This window comes from Hemicordylus capensis, chromosome 3 (genome assembly GCF_027244095.1).
Source record: "Hemicordylus capensis ecotype Gifberg chromosome 3, rHemCap1.1.pri, whole genome shotgun sequence".
NCBI lineage: Eukaryota > Metazoa > Chordata > Lepidosauria > Squamata > Cordylidae > Hemicordylus > Hemicordylus capensis.
In genome coordinates, this window is record NC_069659.1 from 269,292,701 (window position 1) to 269,319,618 (window position 26,918).

General features: G+C 40.8%; 1 protein-coding gene across 4 annotated transcripts in view; it reads right to left on the reverse strand.

The window, feature by feature from the left end:
• Positions 1–8,229: 8,229 nt before the first annotated feature.
• The window catches only part of SLC18A2 (solute carrier family 18 member A2), a 68,825-nt gene continuing 50,136 nt past the window's right edge, over positions 8,230–26,918 (reverse strand). For all 4 annotated transcript variants that reach the window (XM_053309481.1, XM_053309480.1, XM_053309482.1 and 1 more), the window contains 7 exons: positions 26,355–26,450; positions 23,210–23,288; positions 22,914–22,965; positions 22,203–22,266; positions 18,463–18,582; positions 15,959–16,092; positions 8,230–10,310 (listed from right to left, as the gene is read on the reverse strand). In XM_053309481.1, coding sequence (XP_053165456.1) covers positions 10,200–10,310; positions 15,959–16,092; positions 18,463–18,582; positions 22,203–22,266; positions 22,914–22,965; positions 23,210–23,288; positions 26,355–26,450 — 656 coding nt within the window. In that variant the 3' untranslated portion in view covers positions 8,230–10,199. The remainder of the gene's footprint in view (positions 10,311–15,958; positions 16,093–18,462; positions 18,583–22,202; positions 22,267–22,913; positions 22,966–23,209; positions 23,289–26,354; positions 26,451–26,918) is intronic.

The following is a 26,918-nucleotide window of genomic DNA, read 5'->3' on the forward strand; positions in this document are numbered from 1 at the left end:
TCCTCCTGGCACAGCCCCAAGCACATGCGGTTTCGGAAGCCACCCTTGCATCAGCAGCAAGGGCGGCTTCCTAAAGAAGGCATTGTGTGTGCTTGGGGCCACACCGGGTGGGGTGGGGTGGGTGAGCAGCTGAGGCAGCAGTGTAAGAACCTTACTACCTCTCTCACTGCCCCCACCCGGCTGCTTGTTTGCTGCCAAACTAGTTCACCCAAATCGGGTTCAGTTCGATCACGGACAGAACCAACCCGGTTTGAGGCGAATTGGTTTGGCAGCAAATGGTTCATGCACACCCCTAACATACACCCCAGGCCAATAGCCCATGCTTTCCTCTTCAGATTCTCTTCAACTGCCACAGCAGGGAGGAGGGAGTGTTGTGTGACCACTTGAATAATATCAGTTACAGAAAAGATACCTACTTTTTCTTTGTGGTCTCTGTGCAAGTACACCTATGGGAGAATGATAACTTACCTGGAGGTGGGTGCAGCTGGTCTATGCAAAGAGAGTTGAGGACTACTCTTCCAAAAGTAGTATCCATCCGAAATCAAACTTTCTATGAAAGTCAACGGCTGAGACCAGGTGGCTTCTTGACAGAGATCTGGTATCAAAACACCCCTTTTGAAACACTGTAGGCATGGTAACAGTTCTGGTGGAATATGATGATATGGAGCTTTACATTGGTTGTTTCACAGGTTGGTATGTGAAGGTCACTGCAGAAGACAACCAGCAGACATTGAGACAAGACTTAGAGGCCTTTATATGTTCAGGATAACAGATGAGTAAAGAGAGGGACTTGTGGAAAGCCACATTCCAGTCCACATAAAATTCAAGTGCCCTGCAGATGTCCAAAAAGTATAATGCACATTTTGGAGAAAGAGGAAAGGAAGAAATGGGGAGGGCAGTGTCCTATGATATGCAGAAGTCTAAATAACCTTCTACTGGAAGATAAAAGTGAACTAGGACTTAATTGTTAAGGAAGACTAGGTATGGAGCAGCAGAATGAGGGCCCCAAAGTTCTCCCACCTGTCAAACCAACATAGAAGCCAGAAGAAGGCCTCTTCAAAAGAAAAGAGTCTCATATTTCCAGAAGCCAATGGTTCAAAGGGCTTCGACATCAGTTTGGAGAGAATTGGTCCCGGGGAGGAACAGTCTCTGGTATTGGGGGTGGGGGTGGTGGAATGGATGGGGTGACATCCCCTTGAAGAAGCATTTGACAAAGGGTAAGAAAATTGGCAAGTGGCTCGTGGAAGGCTGAAACAGCAGAAATATGAGCTCTTGAGAAATGACATGTTTAGTCCTGATTCCTTCAATAAAAGAATGCAGCAGAGGATAATTACAGGGGTCACATTTCAGGAAAACTAGCCCTGAGTGAAGGCCAGAAATCTCAACAGTGGCACATAAGTGCCATTTAACCTACTTCACAGGGTTGTGAGGAGAAAATCAAGTATGTAGTACACCGCTCTGGGCTCCTTGGAGGAAGAGCGGGATATAAAAATGTAGATAATGTAGATAGATTGTCCACAACTACAGGAATGGCTTGGTTCCAAAAGAAAAAAAGGCAGAATCTTGAAAGGAAGTTCCAAGCTATTTATGCAAAGTTCAAAGTGGGACCAGAGACTACAGATGAAATGTTGGTCACAGTGGGATCCCTATCTGTTCAAGAGGCACCAATCATCATAGTAACTGCTAAGAGGAGGGAGGGAGGTCACTCAACAGAGAGACTTAGATTTTGAAGCATATGAAAAGAATCTTGGGTTGGAATTGTTCTTAAGGTTTGAAGGAGATGAGAAATGAGCACTGGTCTCATTTTGAGGCAAGGAAGTAGAATCACTGGCCATGGTCACCTAATTTAATCTTGGGAGACACTAGATTGTGAGTGTGCAAATGGTATCTGGACTGGAGGACCATGCATATAAGGCTTGAAAGTGGGCTCAGTCTTTGGGTAGAAAGATTCTCGATTGAAGGGAATCAAATATCCTGATGAACTGTAGTGAGGGATGTCTACTTGTGGTTGACCTAAAAGTGAGACAGTGGATAAAAGCAAGGCCAAATTTGAACTGAGCAATGAGATGGTAGCTGCGCGAAGAAAATACAATTGTATGTATAAGAGAATATCATCAGGTCCTGCTTGTGGTGTACCTACCACCATGCCTTTTGTGAAACCCAGTGTCCCAACGGGAGGACTTTGTATTGGTAGGCACTGGATCAATAGGAATATGGTCAGTGCAAACCAGGCACCTGTAGAGACAGGAAAGAATCTCTGGATTGCATACTGGATCCACATACTATATGGAACCGGCGTGGAACACAGTAAGCATTGACCCTGCACACAGGTGAAGAATAGCGTGAAGGCTATGTTGGTATAGCGAACTGTGGGGAGTAGAACCCTCTGTGTTACTGGTTTGATGGCATCTTTAACCAGAAGAGTGCATACTGCATCAAGGAGGAACAGGGTAGGGTTGGGGACCCAGATAACCTCAAATAAGGATGGAGTGCCAGACTACTCCATATCCTATCCAAATTATGATGATCTAGTTGTCTGTGGTGATGAAGTGCCAAGCCAGGAAATCATGGAGGAAGTGGGAACCAATGTGAGGGATGAAGGAGTCACACTCATTTGGAGTACAGGGGCAGTTTGGATTTTGGGTAAAGCCTATTTATTTAGGGGGTATGAACTGCTTCTGGGCTGATAGACTGGACTGCTGACAATAGGTATGCTCAGATATTTGGTGGGATGGTTGCTTGTGTTGGTACAGCCCTAGACCAATGGACTGGGCCATAGAGCAAAGATTTTGAGCACACCATGTTAGTGTTCATCTTTCCCACCAAACAGTGCTTTCCTATTGAGCTTAAAGTTCTGAATTCTGGATTGGTTCAGTAATGAGGCTGCTGAAGCCGATTCAGGCATGATGGAGAAGTGCTATGGCATGGGATTGTGGCTTTCTATCTGCTAGATTGGATGTGTGCAGTTGATGTTTTGCCTATATAAAGGCTTCTAATTGGTAGAGCAGAGCAGATTGACTTTGATTAAGGGAAAGGAGTTCAAAAATGTGTCTTTATTCCCTTTGCAAGTGTGTGGTATTTAGCCATACATGCCTGGCTAAACACACAGCAATTCTGAACTGATACACCACTGTAGAACAGAGCCAATGGACTATAACTTTTATTCCTCTGGTGGAAGAGAGAGAAAACATTGTGCTGCCTCCACTACCACACAATTGGGTGCCAAAAGGGGGAGAAATCCACAGCCTAAGTTTGAACCTTATATTCTCTGGAAGGAATTCTGGTTTATCCTACCAATTCTTCACTCTCCCAGTCACATGGGTAGGAACTGGCCCCCATAAATTTGATCTTTGATTTGTGAAGGTGGCTGGTTGCACTTCTAGAAAACCTGTGCAATCAGGGTAGATTCTGAGGTCCTTGGTTCCTGAAAGTGGCTTGGGATCCCATTCACTTTATTTTGGGGAAGATCCAGATGCAACAACTGATGTAAGGAATAGGAAGGCTTCCAGTTCAATGTTGAACCATACATCAGCTGGCCATAGTGAGCGGACAAGAGATAGAGCATTGGGATCAGATGGTCTTGGAACCAAAGCAGGAGGATCAGGCGATTGCAGCTGTGCAATGCTGTGGTTTGATTTGGACTTATTTAGGCCAATCCAGTTCAGCCCCAGTTTGACTGCCACTACTTCATACATCCATACTCAGGACAACTGAATAGCAAAGAAGTTTGGGTTGGTGTCTAAGTGAGACACTGCATATTCAGCTGATGGTGGTGAATATGAGGTAGATCTGATAGCAGATAAGGCCATAATTGGATCCGAAAGTTGTCAAATGATTCGTTAGAATGTAAGCAATTCAACCTGTTCCTGGTGTACAGAGGCCAGCTAATGCAATGTTGAAGAACCTTGAGATTTTTTTTGGTAAGCCAGTTTTGAGAGCCTTTGCCAGTGTGGGCACAAATCTGTCTTTTGCTCTTTTCCTAAATAGAGAAAGTATGTTATGCTCATTGGAGGTGGCTAACCTTTCTCCATAGAACATGCATTTTTAAGAAGACCACCTACCAGTCATAAATTCAGTATGGGGAAGGGGGAACACCATTAACAAAACAAACTTTAAAAGGGATACCCAGAGAGTGAAGAAGGTTAAAAAAAACCTAAAGGGGGTGAAAACAAAGCAAGTACTCCTGCTCTAGAAGATTCTAATCATGCCTCTGTGCAGACATGATGCTTGTTTTTTTTCCTTCCTAAAGAAATTATATTCAACTTCAGAGGGACCCTTTAAATGAAATGGGACCCCAGTGAAGGGGTCTGAACTGAAGTAAATGGGCCAGTTTGGAAGCCACCTTTTTAAATAGAAGAGCATCTGGTTAGACAGACACAGAGAATTGGGAGAAGCAAACAAAGCAACCAGTCATCCAAACAGGGTAAGAAGGGGGAGATCAGGCAATGGACAAAGGTTTATGGCTCTGAGCTGTCAATCATGCGCATAGCAACTGAACAAAAACAAAAAAGGAACTTCCTTTGCTTCCTTTTCCAATCAGTGTGATTCTTAGAAGGGAGTTACAAGAATGAAGATGGATATGTCTTAATCTACCCATTCTTTCTGTATGAGTTTTCTCATGTAATGAACATTTGTAGGAGCTTTTGGTATCTGTTAATTCCTTCCTATCCCATTGCTGCTAAATTATCCAGAAAGCCCCATGTTAAAGAATGCTACTGAAGTCAGTCAATTGTCTGTGTCCTTATGCTTTGACTCAGCACTTAAAATACACAGAGGGTCACTTGGTAGCAGCCTATGTGGGTGGAGCAGGCATGACCTACTCTTCTCTCTCTGCCTCACTCCCCCTGCTGCCATGTTAACGTCAGGCATGTGGGCTTCTCATTCATGCAGGTTGATTGATTGATTGATTGATTGGGCATAGCAACTGAACAAAAACTACTTGGTGGAACTTCTTTTGCTTCCTTTTCCAATCAGTGTGATTCTTAGAAGGGAGTTACAAGAATGTGATTGATTCTTGAGTTACAAGAATGATTGGTTGATTGGTGGGGGGAGGTGGATGAGCTGCGCTAGGATTAACAGTGTTGGAAAGGTGAAATGGAAAGAGGCAGAAAGAGTGGTGAGTGGTGAGGAAGCAATGAGCTGTCTAACACAACCCCAAGATCCATCTCAGATCCCACCAACATATGTGGTTGTGGTTTTTTGCCCCAATATGCATCACTTTATGCTTGCTAACATTAAGCTGTACTTTTTATTTTTTACATTTTACTTGCCATTTGATTGCCCAGTTTGGAGAGATCCTTTTATAGCTGGTCACAATCTCTTTTGGATTTTACTACCCTAAATAGTTTGGTGTCATCTGCAAATTTGGCCACCTTGCTGCTTACCCCAAGTTTAGTTCTTTTGAATGAATTAAAGCACCAGTCCTATTACAGATCGCTGGTGGACCAGGGTAAGAATCACTTCTAACTTCACTCTATTTAGAGAACTGTCCACTTATTCCTACCCTCTGCTTCCTGTCTTTCAACTGGTAACCAATCCACATGTGAACCAGTCCCCTGCTGAGCTCTCAAGGATGAACTTTGTAGAAAGCTTTCCCTCAGAAATTGGAAAGGCTTGCCCAAATGAAGAGAACAGAAATAAGCTTTCTGGCAGAAGAAATGCAAGGTGACAATAAGAAAGGTGAAAAAAGTTTGAGGAGCATTTAGCTAAAAGCATCAAAGGGGAACAACAAAAACTTATTTAAATAAATTAGAAGCACGAAACCTGCCAGGGAGGCAGTTTGTTAGATGATGAGGGACTGAAAGGGATTATTAAGGAGGATGTGGAGATTGCAGAGAAGCTAAATGATTGAGCATATACTTGTGCCTGAACTGGGCTTCTCAAGGACAGAGGCTAAAGAACTGAGTCAGATAGAGGTGATGAGAAATGTCCTAAACTGTCTAGAAAAATTAAAAACAGGTCATCAGGGCCAGATGGCATCCATCTGAAAGTCAAAGAATTCAAATGTGAAATTGCTGACCACCTTGCAAAAATATATAGCTTCTCTACAATCAGGCTATGTACCATAGGACTAGAAAGTAGCCCTTGTAACACCAGTTTTCAAAAAGGGAACCGTGGAGATCCAGGAAATTAAGGACTAGTTAACGTCGGCTTTGGGCAAATTGACAGAAAGCATTTTCAAAGATAAAATGGTTAAGCAAAAAGAAGAACAGGCCCTGCTGAGAGTGAACCAGCATGGCTTCTGCAAAAGGTAAACCTTGCCTCAACCCTAGAACAAAAACTCCAGCATCTGTTTGGGTGACACTTGGCATGCTTCACAGGGAATTAATTTCATCTAATTCTGAACAATTCAGAACTGCAATTTGCCCTTTGAAATAAATAAGTGAATAAAAGCAGAAACTAAGCCACTGTCCAACTGGGGAGAAATCAAAGCAATTTCTTGAAATGAGCTGACAAAATGATTCAAGCCACCAGCGAAAGCAATAAAACAGAAAGGTTGGGGGAAGGTTTGTTTGTATGTCCTAATTATCATATCAAAGATTTACCAAAATAAACTGGTAATTGTGAGAAATGTTGCCACTTTCCAGAGAATGCTATAGCTTCAATAAAGAATCTAAATATTTGCAAATAAATACCCTCTGTTCACAAAAACAATTATGTCCACAGTGTTCTGAACACCTGGGGGTTTTTAGTTTAGAAAAAAGATGACTGAGGGGAGACATGATAGAGGTCTATAAAATCATGCATGGTGTGGAGAAAGTGGATAGAGAGAAATTCTTCTCCCTCTCACATAACACTAGAGCCAGGGGTCATCCCACGAAATTGATTGCCGGGAAATCTAGGACGAACAAACAAGTATTTTTTCACGCAACACATAATCAACTTGTGGAATTCTCTGCCACAAGATTTGGTGACCGCCAACAACCTGGATGGCTTTAAGAAGGGTTTGGATAACTTCATGGAGGAGAGGTCTATCAACATAGTCGGAGGGCTATAGACCACCTCCAGCCTCAAAGGCAGGATACCTCTGAGTACCAGTTGCAGGTGAGTAACAGCAGGAGAGACAGCATGCCCTCAACTCCTGCCTGTGGCTTCTAGCAGCAACTGTGTGAAACAGGATGCTGGACTAGATGGGCCTTGGGCCTGATCCAGCAGGGCTGTTCTTATGTTCTTAACTTTACAATCATGTTTAAATAAGTACACAGAAAGAATTGCAGCCTTGATGTTTAGGATCAGATACCTTTATGCTGACTGGTATTTACTTGGAAGTTAAGTCCAGCATAGTGTGCTTACAGCCCAGTTTTTAGCAGCTGTATCGACAGCACCTCTGTTGCCATCAAGACGCAGTGTCTCCAATATTATTTTCTTTCAGGATGCAAGTGATCCCCCTCCAGTACTAGGGAATGATTTAAGCATATAAGACAGACATGGGCCTGGCTCCTCGCATGCATCCATGGGGGAATAAGACTTATCTCCTGAACCCGAGCATGACTGTATTAATAGTTACAGTCTATGGGGACGATGGCTTTAAGAGGGCTTAGCCAAATTCATGGAGGACAGGTCTATCAATGGCTACTAGTCTGATGGCTACAGGCCACCTCCAGCCTCAGAGGCAGGGTGCCTCTAAATGCCAGTGGCAGGGGAGCAACAGCTCTTGCCTGTGGGGCTCCCAGGAGCATCTGGTGGGCCACTTCATGAAATAGGATGCTGCACTAGATGGGCCTTGGACCCAATCCAGCAGGGCTGTTCTTATGAAGAATTACAGCCTTATTTTTTCAGTAGAGAACTACAGCAGAATCAGGGGTGTAGCAAGGTTGGAGTGGGCCCAGAGACAAGATTTTAAAATGCCCCCCACCACTGAAGTTCAGCTCATAAAGTAAAGAAATCTTCAATGAGGCGGAATAGTGGTAACAAAAAGCACACTACTATATATGTGCCACAATAGAACACCATCCTAAATTGTTTTAAGAGGTTTTGTAGATTGTGGACGATGCAAGTCATTTAATGGTACTAGAGAAAGACATATTGTTCTGGTAACTCCAGGTCTCAACACTCGCATCAATTTTCGGAGGATGAATACAACTGAAGGAAGCCTGGATGGGTATGTGGCTGGGGGAGTCAGTCATGTCACTTGCCTCTGGGCCCCCCACCAAGGCAGTGGGCCCCCAGACAACTTACGCCCCTGGTCAAAGTAATTATGTTATGAGGTAAATGCACTGGAGCAAATCATCAAATTATTACCTTTTATTTTTTCTTCTTCAAGAAATGACAGCTCAGGTTCTTATATGAACAAAATATAAATGGATCTACAACATCATAGTTTGACCAAAATATATACACACTTTACAAAACTATGTAAACAGGGTGCCTGCTCTTGATACATGAAAGAAGGCACAGAGATCATGTTTTTACAAACAAAAACAGCACACACACACACACACACCAAATAAACATTTGATATTTATCCACAGCCTGGCATTTGTTGAATTATTGTTTGTTATAACTAGGGGCATAATGTGTCTCTTCATAGGTTCAGCTCCATATACAAGGTATGGATTGGCACACAGGGCTCAATGGATGGCAGAGCACTGACCATTCTTAACTGGTAATCTACCCAGTCCTCTTGTCTGTGAAGCTCCATCTTGCCAAGTTACTCCTACCTCCAGCAGAATTAACTTACAGAGCCTTCCATGAAGATAACCAAGTCACTGCAATTTGCTCAAGCTCGAGAGCCATCAGGGAGGAAAGAAAGCTGCATTCTGACTTTTCTCTCTGATAACAGAACTAAGGATAAACTCCTGAATGGCTTTTTAAAAAAAGTATAGGAACAGAAAGTGCCTTAAAGCCAAAAAGTTGTATCATGGTTGGGTGTTGCAATGATATCACATAATGATATAACACATAGTTGTGTGTTGCATTTTTTTAAAAAAAATTGAAGCCGGGGGGTTGTAACCTAACAAAGTCTGTATATGTTTGATCCTCTTTCTGCTCTCGTACTAACCTCCTTTGAAAAAAAATAACAGCCTGTTTAACTGGCCAATCCCTAGCAGTTTCACAAAGAATTCCATGTAAGGAACAGCCTCCAGTTGCTGTTGCTGGAGTCTAGCTTATGTGATTTTTTTTAGATTGCCCTTTGAGGACAATGTAATCCACTCATGTCTTGAAAGTAGTATCATATTACTACTGTACTCATAATAGTACTAATAGTTATTGTGCTGAAAATGGTTCACTTTGGCCACTTTTGCTTCTGATGTAAATTTGGACATGTCTGACAACCATCTCAGCTTGCATTAGATGACTCATTGTTCCTTGGTCAACAACATGCATGCTTAACATGTTTAAGCAGGAGCTGAGTAAAGCATTTGGATCTTAATCTCCCTATGGAATTTAGAGAGCCTACAAGGCATGCAGCCATAGTACTGCCTGCTTAAAATGTGCCTCATCAATATTTGTATGGGAGTAAAATCTTTGTTACCAGAGTTGCACAAATAAGTACTAACATGCATAAAACATAGTAATGTTTGCTGTAGTACTGCTATCTATAAAGAGCATCACCTATACCAAGTAAGTAAAAGGTAAAACAAAGCAAAGCAATAAGGAGTTCACAAGAAGGGTTGCACTCATCCTTCACAAGTACCATGTTTTGTTCTACAATGAAGTTCTTTCCTCCATAATTAATGGGTAATTGTTGTTTAATACAAGAGGCATCTTTGATCTACCTAGGGGAAATCACACATTAACATGCTGTCTCCAAGCACAGAAAATGTGATAAGTGCAAAATTTTGTGGTCATTGCTTAATATACAATCAGATAACTTATCGTTCCTAGTTTCAGGCACTCGCTGCTGCTATGTCAAATAAAAAATGTAGAATAGTGAGGGAAGTGGTAATGAACAAACATTTTTAAAGGCATAGATCTGGATATAGCTATTTATACACATTTACACTAATTTAATAAAAATATAGTGTATAATATTAAAAGTAAATACCTAGAGTTTTAACACTATACAAATTCCTATAAAAGCTTTTTTTCTTTTATAAGGCAGTGGGTAATCTGCTTCATAATCACAGGCAAATACATCTACCTTTGGTTTTGTTACTATTCACCATGAAAAGTACAGTAAAACAAACTTTTAATGGGATGTTTCACAAGAAACACTGTACTGTATACACCAAACCACTGGAGATGGCTTTTCAATTTTATTCATCGCTTTCCAATTCTTCATCATCATTACCTGTTGGATATGACTGAATGCTGTTCTGGGTATACATTTTGGTTTTAAAGTGACAGTTGTGATCCATAAGTATTGCCTATTAAAGAACAGAGCTGTGCATTAGTATATCAGCTGTGCATTAGTATATCTGCTAAGCATTTCATAGCTGTGTGCAACAACAGAAGGCACTTTCAAATCTGAGCCGGGATCAAATAACTTCTCAGTTGTAGATAGAACTGCTGTGTGTGCCCTGTGTTATGCTTGGGGCTCCTTACACTGTCCTGGAGGCAACTCCAGAAATGCTCTCAAGCTTTGCGTTTCTTATGAGACTGCAGCTCCCAGTGGTGGCCCAACCTCTGTGCATGTGAGGCAGAGCACCAAATGTGTCCCACATACATGAGCCTCCCCTCCCCGCAACAGTGGCGATAGCTGCTGTCACTGCTTCATTTCATGTGTGCACATATTCATCTCATCCTCTTTTGCAGCAATGATGGTCACCACATGAGATGTGTGCCCCCTCCACTTTGTACTCATGCACTGCTGGGAAGGTTATGAAAAGGTTGAGGACATGGAAATAAGGAAAGGGCTCCACTGTGCTACTACCCCTTTCTTCTTCTACAATCGTCCTCTTAACCAGCCCAGCAGCACAAGGGAGGAGTGGAGTAGGGCACATGCACCCTGGCTCCTTACCAAAGCAGGTAGGCAGGCAGCAACAGCAGAGAGGAAGAGAGGACAGGCTCTTTGCCAAGCCGTGGCAAGCTACTTCAATGGCAGGGGCCATCTTGTCATCTCCCAGTATCCAACTGTGCCACCTGAGGTGGCCACCTCACCTCAAGGAAGAGCCACCCTCTGCAGCTATCTGGATATCACCATAGATCTGTCGCTTTTATCAATGGCAAAATTCCCAGCCATTTCAGCAAAGCAGGATTACTGACATTAAATGTCTGCCTTGCAATGTAACTAAAACTATACACAAAATATGGAAGCATTGCCACTACTGGTTTAAATTAAGCCACTTTTGTTGCACTTATTCTTGTACAAGAAGCCAATTATTCTGATTCTTAACACAGAAATATAGAATTTATTTCTATTCTGATCAAACATTCCAACAATATTTTGTGCAACATCTCAATAATGTGCTGTTTATAGTCTAAAATCACATTATACCTGCTCATTCTAATGCCTAGTTCCACTTACCTGGTATTCTGACATCATTATGAATGTCACTTTGTATAGTGCTTTATCTCAGCAGCTAATGAAACAGTTCCAAAGAGAGCTGTTGTTTAACGGCTTGCATTCTAATGTTTATCATTCTAATGTTTAACCCCTGCTAACTGAGCAAAGAGGCACCTTTGATGGTGGTGATTCTCTTATATTTAGCAGGGGAAGAACAATTTGCCCTGTCCGACCCCAGCATAGCATCCCTCCAGTGGCTGTTTCTGGTGTCAACCTTGTGTTTCTTTTTAGATTGTGAGCCCTTTGGGGACAGGGGGCCATCTTATTTATATACTGTTTAGTTATCTATGTAAACCGCTTTGAGAACTTTGGTTGAAAAGCGGTACAGGTTGGGTATCCCTTATCCAAACTTCGGACTTTTCCGGATTTTGGAATATTTGCATATTTGTAATGAGATATTTTGGGCATGGGATCCAAGTCTAAACACGAAAGGTTACTGTACACTATTTTTTTAAGGTTTTATTTAAAGTTTAAAAACGAATAAGCATTGAATTTATGAAAAACTACAGGTAGCTATAAATGTAATGAAAACTAAGCCACAATGAGTTGGTGCTGCAGGCGCACGCCGTGGTGGTTTCTGGATTTTGGAGCATTCCGGATGTCCGGATTAGGGATACTCAACCTATATATAAAAAATTTGTAGTAATAGTATCGATGCAGTGAAAGAGGCTTGAATGAAATGTGTAATTGATTATTTGCCCTCTCTGTTTTACAGAATTTTGACCTGATTTTGTTACCTACAGCAAAAACTATGTACTTCATTTCAAGTTTAGACTACTTTAGTAAATTTATTTAATATATACATCATGAGCAACATCTAGACAAAGTCAGTCACGACTAAGCTCCATTTAAATTGATAGGACATCAGTTCATTAAGACTAACTTCTCATTTATTTCAGTGGTGCTTAGTCATAATGAATTTAGTCTGGACATTTGCTCATTGTCCCTAAAAATGTGGATCTAAAAAGCTATTTTTCATTCTTTTACTTGGGTTAGACATATACTATTTACAACTTATTCATCACATGCTGCGATGTACCTTTGCACTTTTGTGCTCTGATCCAGCAATCTTTCATAGAGAATGTTTTTCCCCCTCCCATTCATCTCTACTGTGAAAACTAGTCAATACTTTGCATGGGCTTGAAGTTACACATTTGCTCCATCTGTTGCCATCAATGAGAACCCCTGTGAGATTTTTACAGATTTCTAAAAACTTCTTGGAGTTTTGGATAAAAAGGCTTCACATTCTGGTGATTTCAGACTTTTCCAGGAAGGGGCAGAAGACTGCAATTTGTCACTAACTGGATTTAGTTATCTGAATGCTGTGAAGCAATTTCCCCACAGTGAGGCTCATGCTGGGGTGTCAACATCTGGGTCCCACAATGACAGCTGCACAATTCTGGCAAAACACACACCCACAAGCACAGTATCCAAAAAGTTATTACTGTAAATACATAACAGCAAATGACCAACACCTATGTTCTCAAACTGGAAGTCAGGTCTGCCATGGGGAATTGAAAGCCACATACAGAAGGGTTGTGAGTAACTACTTCTGAGAGTGAATAATTGCTACCAGAAAACAGCAGTGGGGAGGGAGAAGTAATTCTCCATTCTCCACTGGGAGTGCACTCTCTGGCTCTAAGAGCTCACACAGGTGTTCGGGGTGGGGGAAGCTGATAAAATGAGATGTTCAGTTACTGCCATCTTAGCAATGCATAGATCAGAAAAAATGGACCCTGTTACCAGGCAAGACTGTATGTGAAATTCTTGGCCTATCATTAACAGCCTTTGTGCAGATCCATAGATCCTTGCTGCAGATGCACGATGCACACCATAAATAAGACTCTTTGGACATCAAACAATTGGCATGGTGTTGACTGATCCCAGAAAGATAGAATACATTTAGAAGCATGGCCAGAGTCCCACACTTCGGAGGATTTTTTTGTTTTTGAAATACATTTGTTGGTTGTGTTAATGTTTTTTCTTTCATCATCAGTTTTTCCCTCCGTGCTGTTTGTGAAAAAATAATTTCACCAAAATTCACAGACATTTCTCAGTCACAATGTATGTTCTTTACTTGACTGAATAAAGCAAAATTGAGATTCTGTGTGTGCTTGCATAGTTCTTGCTGTTTTGAATACTAAATTGGGCAACTGGATGGAATGTTATTTTTGTCTTCACACACCATCAGACCAAACTACTCTAGCACTACCAGAAGCAAGTATGCACATATAAACCAGATCATAGTTGGTTTCCAAATAAAATTGGGAATCGGCTCAAACTGGATTTCATGTGTGCACAACCTATTACAACTACTATGAATATTTATATACAGCTATTCAACCAAAGTTCACAAAGTGGTTTACATAGAAAAATACATAAATAAGATGGTCCCCTATCCCTAAACGGGAATCAATCTAAAAAGGAACATAAGGCAGATACCAACAACAGCCAATGGAGGGATGCTGTGCTGGGGTTGGATAGGGCCAGTTGCTCTCCCTCTCTAAGAGAATCACCACTTTAAAAAAGGTGTCTCTTTGCTCATTTAGCAGGTTAGTATGTTACACCTCCATCTGGATGTCTAGGTGACAACAGAAATGGGTCAGATGTGTTGGATGGGTGAGCAGGGAAGAAACACACTTGCTCTCCAATATGCAACTGGGAGCATATTGTCTGTCTCAGTCCACTGTTTTGTAATTCTCCACCTCAAGAAGCTGTGAAGGTTCTGAATTAGTATCTGGAGTCAGTGATGGGCTGGATGAGGGCCAGTAATGTGAAATTAAATAGGAACATAGGAAGCTGCCTTCGACTGAGTCAGACCTTTGGTCCATCTAGGTCAGTATTGCCTACACAGACTAGCAGAGGCTTCACCCAGGTTACAGGCAGGAGGCTGTCTCAGTCCTATCTGGAGATGCCAGGGAGGGAACTTGGGACCTTCTGCATGCAAGCAGGTAGATGCTCTTCCCAGAGTGGCCCTATCCTCTAATGGGAATATCTTATAGCACTCACATGTATCCTCCTATTCAAATGCCAACCAGTGCAGACCTTGCTTAACAAAGGAGGCAACAGCGACCTCATGGTTCTGAGACCTGCTGTCTCACGAACAGTATGCCAGCTTGTTGTGAACAGAGTTGTGCTCCCCTTGAAAAGACCAGGTACACAGCTTGGGAGTCATTTTGGACTCCGTTTTGCTCCTGGATGCCTAGGTAGTGACTGTGGCTTCAGGGGCCTTTTCACAGCTTCAGCTGATGCTCTGGATGCCTTGATTTTCAATTCAATTCAACCTAGCCATGATCTTCCACATCCTTGTCACCTCTTGACTAAATTACTGCAACGTGCTCTACCTGGGCCTGCCTATGAAGACTGGAAGCTTCAGCTGGTCCAAAATGGAGCTGTTAGGGTGCTAACAGGGACTAGGCATCCTGAACACATTACACTAGTGTTAGCTGCACTGGTTATCAGTTTGCTTCTGGGCACAATTCAAGGTGCAGGTGATTCATTACCTTCAAGGCCCGAAATGGCTAAGGACTAAAATAATTACCTCTTTGCACATGAACTGTCCTGACCTATAAGGTCTTTTCGAGAGGCCCACCTAAATCTCACAGCATTATCTGATGTAAGGGTGGTGGTGAATGAGCAAGTTTGTTCTGTTTTCCCTATGCTTTGAATGCTCTACTTACTATCTGATGTGTACTTGGTCCTCTTCCTTGTCAGCTTTCACTCAGAAGCTGAAGAGTGTGCTTTTTCAGCAAGCCTTTCCAGCTTTTATTTCCTTATGCTATCTTCGTTACCCCTCTGTGTGCCTCTTTTAAAAACTGTTTTAATTGTATGTCTTTATGTTGTTTCTTTTACTGTGGAACTCTGACCACTGGATCAATGTTTTTAAATTTTGTATGGGAAGATACCTGTGACTTTGGAAAAAAGCAAGCTATAAATGTTGTAAAATAAAAACAACTCCAAATTTAGGCCTCCTTCTGTAGGTGACCCATCCCATGACCCCTACTCTCTTTTCTTCACAGAAGAAGGTATAATCTCTCATGTAATTTGGATTTTTTTTTTCATGGGGGCTATATTTTAATATGAAGAGCCTTTAAAAAAAATTCTGCTAAAAGGGGAAGATGCCTATAGCTCACTTATATTTTGCTGTCTACAGTGATCAAACATTCATGCTTAACCTCTCAATTGTTCTGCAGTGCGCTTCTGGAAGAGAAACAACCTATTTCCCACCCTTCGATGAAACAGAGGGAGCTATAAATGAAGGTCTCATTTGTATGATGGGCACTGCACTTGAATTATCCGTCTACATTAAGACAGAGGAGTACTAGGCAAGAAGAAGTACTAGGAAGAGGCAATAGAGGAAACTAAACTAGATAAAATAGAGTGAGGACCAAATGTATTAAGTCTGAAGATCTGTTAATTATTCTTTTGCCACAGGTAATACAAAAATGAAAGACTTTTCAGTTGTGATGTGTGTCAAATCAAGAGAAATAAAAGGATATTTTTGCTTACCATTTTTTCTTCTTTGGCGGGTGGACTGCGCAGGAACACACACAGAGGAGCAAAAAGGATGTCAATAATTCCTATAATGGTCATGAGCCAAGGGAACCCAATCGCTTTTGCAATGGCACCACCAGCAGAAGGACCTTTGGGAAATAGAATCTTTTTTAAAAAATGCTGCAAGTGCACACATGAAAAACGATACCTAATCTAATACTCTATGAGTACAATTAATACCTGTTTGAAAAAATCTGTGCAGTCATAAATAAAGGCTATTGCTTTTATAAAAGTTAACATCAATGACAATGCTCCACTTCAATATACATTAAAATGTTTAGGGATTGGGCTCAGTGGAAGAGCACTTGCTTTGCATACAATAGATCCCAAATTCAATCCCTGATATACGAATACGATAAGTATTTATATACTGTTTTCAACCAAAGTTCCAAAGTGGTTTACATACAGAAATTAAATTAATTAATTAAATGACATCTCCAGGTAGTGCTAGAAAAGATCCTTATCTGAAGCCCTAGATAGCTGCTGCTGGTCACCGTAGACAATATGGACCATTGGTCTGATTGAGTCTAGTTGGCTTTCTCTATAAGGTTATTGCAGTATGCACAATTCATTGTCAGACAGGCTTTATACAAAGATCCCATAATCTCAAAGACTGATGAGAAAGGTGAAACCTCTCCTTCTCTTGCCACTATGGGGTGCATTATATAGGCATGGTAGTGCTTATGTAGTTACGATGAGGAATACAGACAGCATTCCACCATTACAAGCCCTGAGCATTCAGCTGAAATCCATAGTATTCATCCAATTACCCTAACATTTTGTAGATATCAGCTTGCCAACAAGCACCACCACCACTACAGGCAGATCCATTGAAAAATGGCTTACAGCAATTTAAAACACAGTTCTTAAAGTGAGGGTCTGAGTGTCAACACTCACAATGTATCTTTTTTAAAAAATTCTTCTGCTTTAGTTTTACCCAAAAATCAGCACCTTTTGCTAACTTGCACCTTGTGCTTGTTGAAAAACACCCATACAGTACAGTACTTATTAGCTTATGAAGTCCCCATGACAATATGGTAATCATCTAATGATGCAGATCACAGATTCCAGCTGTTGAGGGATTTGAAACCAGCATTGGGAGGGTCAACTCTGGAGAGCAAGTTCTGGAGAGTGGCTGCCTAATAAAGTCAGTCTAAGAACACACTGGCACTTGGATAGTTCAATTACTGTTCCCCTCCCCCGCTTTTAATAGGCTTTCTCCCTCTGCCCCCTTCCTCCATCCCACCCCACACCCCATCTTCAAGGAGTGGTTTATCCACATTCTTGTCAGTGTAAGTGGTACCCTTTCTCCTTTTTGGTATATATTCTTACTTGGCTTCTAGTATAGTGGTTTTAAATAAACTCCATACATTCTGGAGCAAAGTGACTCTCCTGGTTTTCCCTTTTAGTTTTCTGTTCAAACTACTCATTTTAGATAAGTTTCCTCTTCTGAAATCCAAAGTGTCTGTGTTAGACTTCCTTGGTGATCCTCTCCCCTCATGATTGCTGAATTTGCTCGCACTATGATCACTGTTCCCTAAAGGGTCCATGTCACTGACATCACGATCCAGGTCCTGGGTGCCATCCAGGATAAAATCCAAGGTCGCCTTCTCTCTGGTTGGTTCCATGACCAACTGTTCTAGGGCACAGTCATTCAGCATATCTAGAAATCTGACCTCTTTATCATTATCTGACTGTGAATTTTCCCAGTCTATGTGTGGGTAATAAACCCATTATTACAGCCCTGTCTCTCCTTGATGCCTCCCTGATTTCCTTCTAAAACTCCCAGTCACTATCAGCATTTTGACAGTCCTGAGTGCAAGCAAAATTCAGTTATTTAAAAAGTGTTAGTTTGTTTTTTAAAAAAATTATGGGGCAAGGGGAGGGGCCAGGCCTGCTCCAGCCTGTCCCCACCCCAGCTAAGGCTTAAAGGATTTTAATTAAAGGATTTTACAAATATTTGAATGCAAATATCAATCTCAGCCCTCCTCCTTTTTCTGCAGTGACAAAGTCCAGGTGCTGCTGCTGAGTTCTTGGTTCACGCAGCACTGGCACTTGCATATAAGAAGGTTAAATTTCAAGCATCACCCTTCCCCCCAAAAGCACTCTGTGCCCCCCAGAAATATGCCCCTGAACACTGTATGACCCTCAGAGACACAGTTTCAGGTGTCACAGAGCACTTATGGGCAAAAGGGAGGTCATCAAAATCCCTGCCCCCCACATTGCCAATGCTGTATTAGTTCAAACCTTCAGCAGCACCAGCTCTTCTCGCTAAGCACCCACACTTTGTTAGTCTGTTTGTCAGCCACCATGTCGCCTGGTCCATGCAGCAGACCCACACTCATTTTTTAAGCTTACCAGGCAGTTGGCACTGCTCACATTTGCTCCAAGGTGTGTGTGTGTTCTTTTTAAATTGTAAAGTTAGATGCATTTCAAATGTAATAAAACCAACATCTTACCTAAAGCAAACCCCATGCAAAATGCAACATCTGCAATTGCATAAACACTCCCATATACTGAAACATGACGCAGATCAACGAGGTGACCCATAATTGGCATCATTGAAGAATCCACCATTCCTAAACAACAAAAAGACTTATCAAAAACCTTGCATTTTTCTTCTTCCTCATTTTCTAATAAAACTTAAAAGCATGCAGATTGAATGCACTGATAATATTATAATAATTGTTTGTTAAAGTTAGCATATTGGGTTGGTTGTGTTTTTTTAAACTTACATTATGAACTATGAGTAAAGTACACCTTTTCTCAGTCTTGATCCAGTTTATTACTTCAATTTCAAATTTAATTTTTTACACTATCTTTATATCCAAAAGTTCATATTTGGTTTAATTAATTTTCTACTCTGCTACCATGCTGAATTTATATAGCAAATGCATTAGATATTATTATTACTGGCCCTCATGTTCTGCAGCTCACCTAATGTAGCACTTATGAGCTACCCACACTGCTGTGGATTCCTAAGGAAGTGCTAGGATCTTGCAGGAAAGCACCAGTACTTAAAGTAGTTTGCCTGCACTTCTGAAGCACTACTTATATTATTTCCAATGTAAGTAGTGCTCCCAAAGTGTGAATGTGTTACTTTAAGGATCTATGCTCTTGCATAAGATCCCAGCATTTCATTTATATACAGGTGAAACTCGGAAAATTAGAATATCGTGCAAAAGTCCATTAATTTCAGTAATGCAAATTAAAAGGTGAAACTGATATATGAGACAGACGCATTACATGCAAAGCGAGATAAGTCAAGCCTTAATTTGTGATAATTGTGATGATCATGGCGTACAGCTCATGAAAACCCCAAATCCACAATCCCAGAAAATTAGAATATTACATGGAACCAAGAAGACAAGGATTGAAGAATAGAACAATATCGGACCTCTGAAAAGTAGAAGCATGCATATGTATTCAGTACTTGGTTTGGGCCCCTTTTGCAGCAATTACTGCCTCAATGCGGCGTGGCATGGATGCTATCAGCCTGTGGCACTGATGAGGTATTATGGAAGACCAGGATGCTTCATTAGCGGCCTTCAGCAATTCTGCATTGTTTGGTCTCATGTCTCTCATCCTTCTCTTGGCAATGCCCCATAGATTCTCTATGGGGTCAGGTCAGGCGAGTTTGCTGGCCAATCAAGCACAGTACACTGTATACTTTTCAGAGGTCCGATATTGTTCTATTCTTCAATCCTTGTCTTCTTGGTTCCATGTAATATTCTAATTTTCTGGGATTGTGGATTTGGGGTTTTCATGAGCTGTACGCCATGATCATCACAATTATAACAAATTAAGGCTTGACTTATCTCGCTTTGCACGTAATGCGTCTGTCTCATATATCAGTTTCACCTTTTAATTTGCATTACTGAAATTAATGGACTTTTGCACGATATTCTAATTTTCCGAGTTTCACCTGTATTTGTATGCTACATTTTGACAAAGGTTTTATAAACTGTTTACATAGAAAATATTATTATTATTATTTATTATTATTATTATTATTATTAAGACGACGACAACGGAGTGGGACGAGGAGGAGGAGATGGTTCCATCGCCAAAGGGCTCCCAGTTCAAAACAAAACACAAGGTCTCGCAACAGGTACTGGAAGATGCTAGACTGACATTGCATAGGGATAGTTGCTCTTCCAGTGCTAATTATAAACGAGCCACCACTTTCAAAGGTGCCTCTGCTCAGTTAGCAGGGGTTATTTAGGCACCCCAGCATACTCCTGCTTGCACCTTTCTAAGTAAAATCCCTTCACAACAGAATAATACAAATTGACTCTTCTCTGGAATATCTTTCAGACAGAAGGGAAACTAATCCATTTCATATTTTTTAGGCCTTTTCAGGTCAGTACAGTTGGAATTTCAACATTGGAATTGCCTGGCCCCACCACCAGGAGGCATTAGATTGTGGGACAAATGCCCGAGCTAGTGTTCTGGTGGTGAGGGGCTCTTTAATTCGCCACCCAGCACTAGCACAAACATGATCGGGTGTTCGGGGCAGGGGTGGGCAAGGAGAACAGAACTGCCTCCGGGAAGCCTGAACACTGCTGGAAAAGTGTCCAAGCTTCTAGGGACTGGAGTTTCGTACAGGACTTCTCAAAAGGGAGAAGTCTCCCTTTGGTGGAGACTCCTCCTGGTGGTGGGGCCAGGGAATGCAGACATCAGAATTCCAATTTTACTGATCTGCACAGGCCTAATATTTATAGCCAGAACCCTCAAAAAGTATCTCCTGCTGCCACTTACCTATGCAGGTAGAGCTCAAACACTTGTGATAGGTTAAAAAGTAGTGATTTTGTGATATATTCAGTTATTTGTAAGTGATGTTTTTCTTTGTAATTAAAAACAGCATAAGGTAATTTATCAAAGTATAACAACTATAATAATTAATAATTCTTAATTATAATTATAATAGTTATTATTATTATTATTAATCCTGTATGGTAATCACTGAAATTTCTACACCTATTAAATAAAAGGCTTCTGTATTTTTAATAGAAAATGCCAGGTAAATTTACATCATCTTCCAGTTCCTAAACCATAAAAATACACTTTAAATTTCACTGCTGTCAATACAAACTAAAAATTGCAGTTCATTATAGGATGGGATTGTATATTGGTCTAATTATGGATACTTCTTTTGTACTTTCCAAGCAATCCACAGCATTGTTTTTTGAAAGAAAAGCAACAGTAGCGAAGACCTAAAGTGAAATTAAGAAATATTTTGCATGAAGTAAGTCTTAATCTATACAACATATACCACTCATTTATTTTAAAATGCAGATTCTAAATAATCTTATCAGTACAGGTGGACGTCATTATTCGTGGATTCGATATCCGCAGATTCACATATCCACAGTCGGGGGGAAAGATACCCGACCTTGGCATACGTGGAGAAAAAGGGGGAGAAAAATGCCGACCTCACGTATCTGTGGGTCGGAGGTGGCTGGAAATGACCACAGAGGTCATTTTCGGCCATAATTTTCTTCAACAGACCCACAAAATGGCTCCCATGTTTGTTAATCAATAGAAAGAAGGGGAGAATGCTGATTTTTGGCCTATTTGGGGGCACAGCATGAGTCGGGGGAGCAGCAGAGCACGGTGAGAAGCTCCCCCACCCGGGGAAATCGGCCAATTTCCAGCCGACCAGAAACCTAATCCCCGTGATCCCGTAACCCCCAATGAGTCAATATTCGCGGTTTCCATATCCACAGCTGCAGCCCGGAACAGAACCCCCGTGAATAGCAAGGTTCTCCTGTTTAACACAAAATGTGGTTGTCCTTACAGCTCTGAAGTTACACTTTTTCCTTTCTAAATCAAGTTTCCAGCTAAACATGATGGGAGGCATCCAAAAGGAGTACATATGTCATGGCACAAACTATCTTGTCGACCTCTCTTCCTTGCAGCAGTCTCCTTTGCCCTCCTCAGAAAGCTGCTCCTGAAGGCTTGGCAACTCTCACAAACAGCATGGGATGTGGTGTGAGAGATGCAAAGAGATGAGGGAACCTCAGAAAGCTTGAGTGGAGGTACCACTGCCCTGTTTGCAGGTGGTGGTATTGCCCAGTTTCTGCGGCTCCCCCGCTCCCTCTTACAGTCCGGCAGGCCATGCCATATTCCATGCCATTATCTTCAGAAGCATCAGTTTGGGGACGACGCTAGATACCAACCAGTATGTTTTCCTTACCAATCGCAAAGCCAACTCCAAAATTTGGTGCTATGAGTCCATATATGTTCTTCGCAAATGGAACCTAGAAGAAAAACAAAACACAATGAAACTATAAACCAGAATATATTAACTAGATCATTCCATTAGCTCCTCAGATATAGAAAGTAGTTCTCTCACCTAACCTTGATTAATTAAACTTTAACAAACTTTCAATGCTTGGCAAAATGGGTCAGGTTGTACAGAAATAATCATTTTAATGTTTATTATGCTGCTTTAGAAAAACAACTTGCAATCTTTATCTTGTTTACCCCACAAGAGCTTTTCAAGTAGCTTACAGCTAGGAACAGAGAAACAGTAAGGCTCTGTGTAAAGGAAGCTAAAATGTCAAAGCAATTATGTTGTTGTGGATGAGGGGAGATTGTAAGCTAAAAAACTGTGATAATAAAGAGGGCACAGATCACTTATCATATACAAATATAAGAGAAGCTTGCTGCTGCCTCTCATCCGTACTCTATTGCATAAAAGCAGATGAGTGAAATGGCTGCAGTACCCCTTCAGAGAGTTGAATTCATATTCAAATTTCTGCTTTCAGTTTAAACAAAATGTATATTCTGACATAACCCCAACAGTGTATCTCTTCTTTACTGCTACATAAAAAGGACAGAATTACCAATAAATTATATAACAAAACTTGCTTTTTAAAATAAAGAAGTATCAACTTTTACTCACACACAAAACGCTTATTCCCACTACTATCATCCCAATTAGAGCACAAAGCCACCTATCAAAGGAAAAATGTCATTTTTTAGATATCAAGAATGTAGACTAGACATATGCGTTCCTCAGGCAGTATTGCAGCTAACAACATTAAAGCAGTAACATGGACTTTAAAACGAAGTAGCTTAATTTCTATCATAAAAGCCTTAGCATGTTTTCCATCAAGTAACTATCTTACAGAACATGAAAACACTAGAAAATATCGTATAACTCTGTCAAGGAATTAGATACATTAAAATTCAGCATACCGTCCCATTTTGTGTGCAAGGACCCCAAAAATATTAGTTCCAATCAGATAAGACACACTAGCTGGAATGAAAGCAATGCCTGAAAAATATGAATGAGATATCTTATCAACAATGGTTTCAGTGAAGGATTAGAAAAACTAATAAATTCAAACACAGCCATTTTGATTAGGAGACATCTCATAGAAGTCTACAGCTTGAACCAGAAAATTTAATATCCGGTACGTTTCCAGTCTTTTGTGGGATCTAGCAAGATTATCCATCACTTTTAAACCATTATTATGCTTGGCAAAAAAACCCAAAAAAAACATCAGATATAAATGTGTGTGTGAGAAAGCAAGAGTGTATGTGTGTCTGTCTAAAACAAAGATACACACACACACACACACACACACCACATTTTATTTTTAAGAGAAAATAATTAAGGTGAAGAGTACTGTCAGCAATATAGTGATAAAATTAGATAAAGTCTAATTCTGGAAGTTAATATTTTCAGAATTACAGCACAACTTTTAAAACTTCAGTTTTGTAAATCATCTATAATAATTCACTCATAATGTGGCCACACAGTTGTATCAACCCTCAGAAAATGTCATTTGGGAAGCAACGTGTTTTCCAGCCAAGCCACATATTAATCAGCTGTCCCTTTGGCTTTATTGCATGTGACGTTACTGCATCAAACATATGGAGAAATACTAAAAAAAAATCCTGGTTTGAAATACCCTTTCATCAGCATTTGAAGCACAGTTGGAATATAGCATAGTGCACTGACTGCTTTGTAAGCAAGGCACTGTGGATTCTAACCCTACCAAAATTAAATCTGCTGTGACCCAGATGCTGTAAAAACTAATCCCGAGAGTCACATTTTGAAAAAGCCAGTATGGTGTAGTGTATAGCTTGCAAGACATAAACCAGAGAACCCCATTTTCAAATTCCCATTGTGCTGTGAATCTCGCTGCACAATGGGTGTCTTTGGGTTTAGATCACAGGGTTATTATACAGATGCTCTAGGAAAAAACCTCAAGTGTCCAACCCTGAGCTCTTTAAAGGGACAGTGGCATACAACTGTAATACATAAGTACTAGTTTTGATCAAGTATATTTGTTTTTCATCCACTGAACTTGATACTATATTTAGATTCTATTTTTAATGTCCCTTCCAGAGATCACATGTGTTCTAGAACTGCTAGGGCACTTCTAGACATAATCTTTGTACTAGGACCAGTCAGTCCGCTTTGAGTATGAAGTGGAATTGCATTGCTGCTTCCAGACCAATACGGTTTTGTGCATTTTTGTAGTGCTGTGTTCTGTCCATATTACAGAGTAGTTTATAGTTCAAGAAAGTATTACCAACCCTCTCCCTTCTTTTTTTATATTGTACCTGGTAATGAGCAGATATCATGTAACTTGTATATTGGTTCTTTTGTTAAAAGCATCTTTTGTTAAAAATGATTGGCACTATGTTGCCATATAGAACACTAAAACACTATGAGCACTAAATCAATATGGTGTTATGTTGAAAAATGTCAGGTTTAAAACTTGAAAGAGAAAGAAACCACTCCTCTTGGTCCCAAAAACCAACGTGAATTACCTTCCAGGTATGGCGCTACACTGAAGGAATGCCAGAAACATCACCTAAATAAATTGTTTGAGTGTTGCTATAACATGTATAGGCCACATTTCTACAAAATGCATTCTGCAGTGTCCAGTAGGTTAATGAGCTACATTGTTAACGTCCAAGCATCTCTAGTGCTGTGCCAAGGCAAAGCCCAGAAGCAAGGTTTCCATCTCCTCATGCCCATGTACAAAGTGTCTGGTACTGGGAAACATCTGGAATCAAAATTTCAGCTTTGCCATGGCACCTTTTGCATGATTTGTACAGATTACCATTTAAAGTCAAGAGTGGAGTCGGGAAGGTTTTGTTTTTTTTAAACAAAGGTGGGGAGATAACCGATTAATTTTTAAAAGCAGGTGGCCTCATTTTCTAGCTGAAGTCATGTTACTCTTGTAGTGATCAGAGAAAAAAAGTCTGGTTTTTTTTTAATGTTATGCTATGCAAAGATACAAAATAATAGCATGATTTGTGGACTGTGGCTGTGACATCCCAACTAACGAAACATGCAGACTTCAAGAAACTCCAAGGGTTCAACGGGAGCTCTTGTGTAACTCCCCCAGTCCCCCTGCAGGGTCAGTGTGACATGTTTCCAATCTTTCAGAGCCCTTCCACAGTGCAGGGAGTTCTCCAAACTCTCAGGGCTCTTGTACAATTGCACACATGCAGGGGGACTAAGGGGGGTTGCACAAGGGCTCTCATCGTACCTCCGCAGTCCCTAGAAGTGTGCATGCTTTGTTAGTCAGGACGTCAGCCCTTGTTCCTTGGCACAAGACAGGGACCGTACACAAGGGCCACTCCCTATAATGGAGGAGAATGAAGTTTGCAACAAAAAAACCAACCCTCCATGAATACAGAAGCCTTCCACATATACATAGCTGCTATGTGCATGGAGGAGCTGAGGTGAGCAGTTCTGATAACAAGCCTCTGAGTAGGAAGAGGTCTTCTTTCCATCTACATCTTCTTCAAAGATAGATAGATAGATAGATAGATAGATAGATAGATAGATAGATAGATAGATAGATAGATAGATAGATAGACTCACTCTAGAGCAGGGCTGCTCAACTTAGGCCCTCCTGCAGATGTTGGCCTACAACTCCCATAATCCCTGGCTATTGGCCACTGTGTCTGGGGATTATGGGAGTTGCAGTCCAAAAACAGCTGGGGGGCCTAAATTGAGCAGGCCTGCTCTAGAGGATGCTGCTAAAAGCAATTTTGCAAGGCTGATTTTAGCAATTCTTGTCTGCTTCCAATGGAATGCTCTGTTGCTTGCTCTGCAAATCTCTACCGAGCCAACCACTATGTCGATATAGCATGAAGCAGCACACACCTTTGTCCTTATTATGTGTAGTACATACAGCATAATGCTATGAAAGCAGTTTGCCAATAAAATGTGTACACACATTCACTAAATTAGCTAGAGACAGATTTTAAAAGATAATGTTACTGTCTATTAGCAAAAGTGCCGAGACAACTATCACAAATATTTTCAAGATCAAAAATAAAATGATAGCTTAAAAAAAAAAATGCACTTTACCAAGCTGCCATTTTCTTGAACACATTGTCTCCATCATCCAGATAGGTAATGCTGGTTCCAGCATAGCAATTGCCATATTTGCAAAACATATTGATCCTTGAAGAGAGATGGAAAAGAGATTGCTGAAATTATTTCACCCAGATCCTAATCAACAGCTGGAAAGGACAATATCGACAGAAATATGTGACTTGCTTGTCAAGAATATAACATTGATTACTTTTAAATTACTAGGGTGGAAAGACACTGTGATTTCATATATATATTCCAGTTGTCCAAAACTAGAGGCAATAAAGGTGAAAGTAAAGCAGAAACATGAAAGACTCTGGCATTTGATGACATGAAGGAAGTCCGCTAAACCCTAGTCCGAAAAATGTACAAGATTTACCACTAACTCCATGGAACCTGGCTTGCACACACTGCTTGTAATAAAATGATGAACTGCATCTGTATTCTAGTCTTGAATCCTGCTCTTTCAAAGTTAAACTTTTCTGAGTATAGGGACATTTTGTCGCCTCATATTTTGGGCACTTAAGGATGAGTAAAAGAAGGAAACTGAAGATTTTG